Source organism: Poecilia reticulata, chromosome 23 (assembly GCF_904066995.2).
Source record: "Poecilia reticulata chromosome 23, P_reticulata-male-v2, whole genome shotgun sequence".
Taxonomy (NCBI): domain Eukaryota; kingdom Metazoa; phylum Chordata; class Actinopteri; order Cyprinodontiformes; family Poeciliidae; genus Poecilia; species Poecilia reticulata.
Window position 1 is genome coordinate 4,049,988 of NC_088852.1, and position 8,051 is coordinate 4,058,038.

The 8,051-nt window shown below is 41.9% G+C and overlaps 1 protein-coding gene across 2 annotated transcripts in view; it reads right to left on the bottom strand.

The window, feature by feature from the left end:
* The window catches only part of sema3c (sema domain, immunoglobulin domain (Ig), short basic domain, secreted, (semaphorin) 3C), a 49,713-nt gene extending 42,208 nt beyond the window's left edge, over positions 1-7,505 (bottom strand). The window contains exons 1-2 of one of the 2 annotated variants that reach the window (XM_081604224.1): positions 7,324-7,505; positions 3,235-3,406 (exon numbers count right to left, since the gene is read on the bottom strand). In XM_081604224.1, the coding sequence (XP_081460350.1) occupies positions 3,235-3,325 (91 nt within the window). In that variant the 5' untranslated portion in view covers positions 3,326-3,406; positions 7,324-7,505. Of the gene's footprint in view, positions 1-3,234; positions 3,407-3,905; positions 3,925-7,323 lie in introns of those variants that run through there. The other variant, XM_081604223.1, reaches the window with a different exon arrangement.
* Between the last annotated feature and the right edge of the window lie 546 nt (positions 7,506-8,051).

Sequence of the window (8,051 nt, forward strand, 5' to 3'; positions counted from 1 at the left end):
AAGGCACCACTTTACGGTTTATTATTTGGGGTAGCTGTGTTTTGCGCTGTTTATTATGCGGTTTTAATTGCGGTTTGCCTGCTTTCTTTCGCCTCTTCCAATAGAGCGAAAGGAATGCCGGAGGCTGCAGCTTCCCTGCAGGACGTTGGGGTACGCTGGGAGTCCCGTTGACCCGCTTTTACCCCTGGATTGAGTTTCGGCAATGACAGAGGAATATTTAAGGTCCACAGTATGGATTTATTTTCTCGGATTAGTTTGTTCCGGCTTGAAAAAGTGAGCAGATCCCATGTGGGATTTCAGGAATCCCGTCAAATTGTTGACCCTTTTAACTCCCAGCAGGTGCCAAACCGCCGTCACCTCCCATCTAACACTTTCCCAGTCCGACACTCAAAGTCTCACCGAATTACTCCCTCCGATGTTTGTCTAAGAAACGAACCTCCTCCTTCATCCCGAGGGGTCTCCCTACATATGGTGCTCCACCTTTGCCAAACTCATTCCTTCGCCTCTGCGATGATTTCTGACTCCAAAACAAAGCAGCATCCCCTGGTTCTTCCCCCGATGAGCTAAATCGAAGCAGGAATGTGAACTCGCACCTGATGTTGGCCTTTAAAGCTTAAGTAAACATCCTCATTTTGACTTGTTCCCTGCTGCTCTCATCCAAAAAATTACCCCAAAAGGATCAACTGATAAATTTAAAACAAGGAAATGCATGTTGTGCAGATACACGGCCATTAAAAACAAACGGCAGAGCTTGTTGATGAGTTATCTACCGGTAAGGAAAATAAACGCAATTCAATCCACGTTCAGAAAGCAAACGGAAACCAGCCCTGGCATTTTAAAAGGTCGATTAGAGACTCAAACGACGCAGAAGCAGTGCAGGTACCAAGCTTGGGGAAAGTATTAGCACCACGTTTACACTTTAAGTTACATCACAACCACAACTTGAATGTATTTTAATTGATAGCTCAACAGAAAGTAGGTCAATCCAGTCGTGATTTTTCTGAAAAATACATGTATTTGTGTTCAGCCTGCTTTCTTTTGATACCCTTAATTAGAATCAAATGCAATCTATTGACTCCCAAAATATCTTAACAGCACTCCACCTGTTTGTGATTTAATCTCTGCTCCAAATCAAAAGATTATCTAATTATACATTAAAGGGAACAAACAATTTAATGAAGGCCAGCGAACATAGCAGACCGGTCAGGAGGAGAGGAAGTTTGAACATGACAAGGAACCATTTCATTGTATCCTCTGGAAACCTGACTGACCATAAGTTTATGGGCTATAAAAAACATTACAATTTATAAACAAAAACATTCTTAGATAATGACATTTTAGTCTGGTCAGTTTTTGGGCTCCTTTCAGAATGAGCCATTTTTGGGTCTTTGTCACTTTAAATGCAAGCAAGCTGCTGCTAGCTGCTCTCTACAACTCAACATTTACACTCCTACATCAAAGAAAAGATGCAAACAGATGCGCAATTATGACACCATAGATCTTTGAAAAGCAGAAGTGGAGCCTTCTGCAAAACAAACAAGAACACAGCGTGTTGTTTCTGGATGGCAAGTCAACAACAAAACACTTGTCTTTTCCAGCAGCCATTGTACAGCGGTAAAACCAGCTGATCAAACGTGCTGGAGCTCATCTGGGGTTGCTAGGTAACACGGTTGCTAGGTGAGGGGCACTGCCTGCTGAATGCATCAAATGTTTCATTTTTCAGGCACCAATAAACATCAACTTCTTGCCAAAAACTGTAGCTTGTTTTTTTTTTTTTACTTTAGCACTTGGGTTGTTTTTAGAAACAGTAGAAACTCAAATGGACGTAAAAATAAAACATGCAAAATGTGAATTTTTCACAATGCATCATCTTTACAGCAATAAAAAGTTTTTTCTTTTACTTTTTAACACACTTTGCGAGTTTTCTGCCTGGTTACTGTTAATAACTGCCACTAACTCAACAGAGTATCAAGCTGTGTTAAGGACTGTTTACGTTCCGATCCAAACGAGTCCAAATGAGACAAAAATGTGTCTGTAAACGCTGCATTGAAAACAAAAACCTCAAAAACTTTCCTAGTTGTACTAAACAGCTGCCTGTTTAGTCCATGATCTACGCAGTGAGTAATAAAAAGTCACTTTTACCAACATAAATAAGCACAAATATTGTAAATTAGTACCACAAACACTTTGATTTTTATTGCAAAATAAAAAAATAAAAGAAAATCACAAAAATTATCACGATGTCCTGGAGGGACTGAAAAGATGTCCAATAATAATATTGATAGTTTAACAGTTTGTGAACTGGTTTCATCAATACATTCTGGTACAACCGGCCCTTTAAGAGCATCCATCATCTTGATTTGGTCCAAAACTAAAATGAGAGACATCATGAGTTTAAATAATCTAGTCAAGCACAAACCGAAATATTAGTAAAAAATTTATGTTAATAAATATCCTCTATCAAGTCTGAATGAGTATAAGACATTTTTAAAAGAGAAATGGACAAAATATCAGTGGTCAGATGTTGGAAAACGGTATAAAAACTTTTGCAGTGCTCTGTATATCCTTTGTTTTCAGTCATTTGCTTCCAGTTTTCTGTTGCATTAAACTTGTAGGACAAGCTATGAGCCGCTTACTGGTGTTGGACTCAAGGCTGGTTTACGTTTGGAATGAAAACATAAGCAGAGCAGCCGGAGAGCATGGAGGGAAAAGAAAGAAAGTTAGCAGGCCCAGCATGGAGGAACCACAGCAGAGACTCAGCTTCATACAGCAGCGCTTTGCTAACCGAGAGCAGAAACCCGATTCACCGACAGCCTCTTGGTTCTGGATTATCCACAGTGAAGCAAATCAAACATCTACTTCCTCACTTCCAGAAGGACGTGAGCGTCAGACCCTTTCATCTAGATGGATTCAAACCAACATGCTCCGGTTTCAAGGAAATTTCATTAAAATTTCAAGAACATAATCTTGTGTCAAACCTAAAGAATCAGAACCAGAGGCAGCAGCAGAGCAGGGAGCTGCGATTAAAGCTTAACTTGGAACAGATTCAGGGAGGTTCTGACGAGCGGCACCGCTTCCCTCAGAGGTCGTGGATTCGGTCGACAACAAGACAAAAGGAAGGACAGAGTTTGGCTCCAAGTCACGAGTCAAAGACAGGACTTTGATCAGAAAACCAACTTTAAACCTGACATTTTTTACCTCTACGCTGATGATAAACTAGTTTATTTCTCTTACCTCCAAAGGACAGGAAAACTCTCGGCACCGGCTGATGGAGGCCGGAAACAGAGCTGATGAGGAAGAGGAGAGCAAGGAGGGAAAGCGCCATCGCTGACCCGGCCGACCCCTCAGGTCTGCCGACGTCTTCACCTCTCAGAGAACGACCCGCCACCGCCACCTGCAGGAGAGGCTTCACAGAGGACAACAGGTCTGAGAAAACGATTCAATTACGCACAATATTCTCAAAAAACATGTTTATATAGCACCAATTGTGACAAAAACTAATATTTTCAAATAAAAAAAAACAACAATATGTAATAAAGTGTGTGAATGTCTGATTTAACTGTATAAGCAAACAGAAAAGTAAATCCAAAACATCTATTGCAGTTGAAAATATATTTCCCCCCAATCAATAAATCATAAATTAACTCAAATCAACACTTTTTTGCTTCAGTGACTCAATTGACCTGACTGACGACATGAAGCAGCAGTTTGTCATTAAACTGCAGCATGTTGTACATTTTTATCAAAAGTACTTCCTGAAAGGGTCAAGGGTCAGCTCTAGAGAAAGTCTATTTAGAAGTTGCAGGGGGAAGAAAGGCTGTTTGGACTTTAAAGGTTCCTGACCGCTGGTTCACCAGAACGGCCGATAAAACAAAACAAATCAGAGACATTTATAGCAAACTGACCATTTTAACCGTTCCTGGTGTGCACTGGACAGACACATTTAACCAAAAACCCAGAGTAGAACATCACGTCACTGACTTCACCCTGCTCCACATGCACCTCTGTTAAATATGGATAAGGCAAATCTGCACAAAAGAGGAAACCAGCTGAGGAAGCGCTCCAGATGCAACTTGTTTCTTCTCCATAACTGGACAAGAGCAGCTCAATTATTGATGGCTGCAGGTACTTCTCTGCTCTGTGCTGCGCTGTGCTGCGGGCCGTTATCTCCTGCAGTGCATAACTCTCGACTTGCAGAAAGAATCGTCTGCTTTATGCGCCCCAGCTAGCTGCTACAGCACCTGTGCTGTACAAACCCACGCTGCACCGGTGACCTTCCTGCATGCCACAAACAAGAAACATGCATTATTTACCGCTAGTCTGAATCTCTGATCTCATGACTTATGAATGTGTGGTAAAAAAATAATGACACGAGGAAAGAAAAGTACACGAATGCAATGAAAATTTTAGTTTGGGGGTGTTGTGTACAAATAGGCTGAGGGGTGTGTGTTTGCGTAGCGAAGTGAAGGATGATTGATGGAGAGGCGGAGTGGAGTTTAACTGTTCAGGTGCAACATATGGAAAACTGATGAGGAATGAGATCCTTTTGGCTCGACTTGAGAGCAGTAAAGCAGCATGGGGCGCATTAAGACTGCTGCAGGGCTTACAGTGCAGCCACACACACACACACACACACACACACACACACACACACACACACACACACACACACACACACACACACACACACACACACACACACACACACACACACACACACACACACACACTGTGAGTACCTACCCAACGCACAGCTTAGTGCTTCCCCAAAACTCAGCCATCTTTGTTTATGCATTTTGAGATGTAACTGTGTATCTGTATAAAAGTGCACGCTATCAGCAATAGTTTCATTTACCAAAGTTATCAAATTGGCCATAATCATCATCATTGGTTACTGATTTTATGATAAATATACAAATATTAACCCTTTCATGCATGAATTATGATCCTTTGTGTCAGGATTTTTGCCCCATTTTTTGTTTTGATTTTCTTAAGGCATAATAAAGATGGGAAAAAAATGTTATTTTTATTTTTTAGGTGATCAATTGTAATTTCTCCAATTACAAAGTTGCTATTTTAAAAATACATCAGTATTGTTGCTCTTTAGGGGTTTTCTGATGTCATAATATTGTTTTTTTTTACCTGCAAGAGTCGTCTACAGCAGGAGGAGGAACCGGGTCGGATGGTTGCTTTTTTGTCTGTCGGCCATGTTGGATTTTAAAAAAATTATTTTTTGCATTTGCAGCTGATGGCCAGTAGTTGATAGTGTGTTTTATGATGCATTAGTGTCCACTTCAGTGGTCTGTGTGCATTTATAACATAAAAATCCACAAGAAGCTCAAGAAAATGGCTTTTAGAAATCTGTCCACTGTAGTGACCACTATGCATGAAAGGGTTAAGGACATATCTTTGCTGAAAAGTTACTATAAAGTAAGTTAATTTTGTCTTATTTCATGTGCAATAAGATGTTTTGAGTTAAATATAATTGTGCTTTTCCAGAGACCAACAGAAATCAGAGAAAGTGAAAGCTGGACAGGCTGATTACTGAATCAGGAGCAGGTGGTAGATTAGAAACACGGTGCAGCTGTGACAGATAACCAAAGCTGAGCTGAGCAGATGGGAGAAACCAAACACTAAACCAAAGTTCCAGATATTAGAATGGGGAGCAGCATCCCTGAGTCCAACAGTGACAGTATGGAAAACAAAGCAGACATGCAGGATTCACCTGTCAGGCTTCGAAACAATGCAACAGCATCCACAAAACCTGCGTCTTCAAACTGCATCGACAGCCTCAACTCTACTAATACTGCAAATTAGATTAGTTTTTAGTGCAAATGTCTGAAACAAGACAAAATGTTAGTTTTGTCTTCAGATATTTGCATTAAAAACTAGACAAAAAAATCCTTCAGATTTTGTGTTTCTGCATGTTTGCTCATTAGTACTTGTCTGGTTTTTAGCGCAAATATTTTAGTTCACTTGAAATAAGACAAAACTAACAACTTTTCAGCAAGATATAGGAACTTATTTTAAGTAAATTCTTCGATATTGATGGAAAAGTACATAAAATCTGGTAAAAATGTCATAAGTAAAATAGCTGCCAGTGGACAAGTATATTTTCATCAAAATTAAAGAACTATTGACTAAATCTTGCTGAGAAGTTAGTTTCGTGTTGCTTCATGCTTGCAGTAGAACCCAGACTGTGTTTTTGCAGCGGAAGGCGTTCATGTTGGATGTCAGACGTAAAGCGATCCTCTGGACTGCCGAGCCTGGCTGACACCTACCACTCCCTGCTTGCTCAGAGAGACGGTGATCTCCCAGCGAGAGCGTCTGGCACTGAACTCACAGCTGCTCAACTCATCATGGTGGGAGTTCATCTCCCGAGCGCCCGGTGACGTCCCGCCGGCTCCAGTTCAGACACTTTCACCTCCCATCAGCAGGCATGAATGAAGGCGCCGCCGATAGAAGCTGCATTACGGTTTTGAGCAAAGATAATAAATACTCCAATTAATTTTGCAGAGCCAAAAAAACTCCGGCGCGAGTCGGCCAGGAATCTCTGCAGCGTCAATTAGACGTCTGTGCACAGAGGAGATTGCTGCTGCGATGGATGTTGTGTTTTCTCTGGAGGGTGGTGATAATTGTGTTTGTTATCTTCTGTCCTTGGCTTTCGGCCCGATGAGTTTTCCATCAGAGGAGCCGCTCATAAACCCACATTGTGGAAGACAAATTCCTTTTCAGAATAAATCTTTGTGTCCAGGGATCCCATCTGCTCCCAGTTATGTTTTTTATACAATTCAGGGCATCCCCCCCCATTCCCCCCCCACATTCCGGCTTTTTGTGCATGAAGAATTGAACTTTGAGTGGTAAACAAGTTGCTCTGTGTCCCGGCTCCAGCAGGACAGCGCGTGTTCATACCACACCCTGTCAGTCAGCCGTCAGTGGGGTTGTTGCAGCCGCACGCGCCTGTAAACTCATGACTGAGCAGCAGCTGCGGTTATAGAGTCAAGCTTTATTTCATACCAACTGATTAGGGAATAAAAGCTGTAAAGGTTTGCTGAAATGTCTGCAGAAGACCTTTACAAAGGTCACGATTGTGTGGCCAAGCAGTGAGTCATTCTGGAAAATCCTGCTGCGTTTAAATATGAAACAGGACCCCGATGTTTAAAAGCAGCACAAAGTGATTCTATCTCCGTCAGATTAAGTTTTATTTCCCAGTGGTGGGACTCTGCACCTGTTCGCCCGCCAACTTCCCTCTGCATCCAGCAGGAAACGACGCACCGCAGAGCAGAAGCCCTCAGAGTAAAAGGTCCAGGAAGAGGGACTCACCTGCCAGGGAAGAGCCTGTCCCAACCGCAGAGAGGAAGCCCACCAAACGAGACCCCAGCTTCTCCAGAAACTCCTCGCCTCAAGTCTCCAACGGTGGCAGGAAGAAATCCATCCAAGTGCTCACAGAGCAGGTTCGACTGAGCCAGAACAGGACAGAGGAGAGGAACGAGGGAGGAGGAGGAGAATGAAGAGACGAGTGAGCCGGTGTCCTATTACACTCTCCGCTCATGGACCCCTCCTCCTGTTCTCCCCTTTTCCTCCTCCTTTCCTCCCTCCCTCCTTCCTTCCTTCCTTAGAGATCAGAGAAGGACCCAAACCTCAGAGTGATGGAGAGGCATCACAGGTCACAGGCATCCATCTCTGCTTTTAATCTGAAAAACCGTCAAAAAAATCATCTGGTTTTATTAAAATTCTAATTTATGATTTGCTTTTCTGTCGATCAAGTTAAAGCACATTTCAGCAGCAGGACAAGGAGAAAAACACAAAGTTACAAAGTTATTAAAAACACTTTGAACCTACAGAACATTTGGGTGAGTGCTGTCGCCAAAACCAAACACATTGAATATGTTGGCCAATGTTTCATCTTCATTTCTGGTATCTTAGTAAATTATAATGTATTGAAAAGTCTGTTTGGTAAAACCAGGTTTTTTAATCCACATTTTAAAGCTGATATTATTGCTACGCCGGTATTATGTTTTCCAGAATCAGTTTATAGCACAATCAGTATC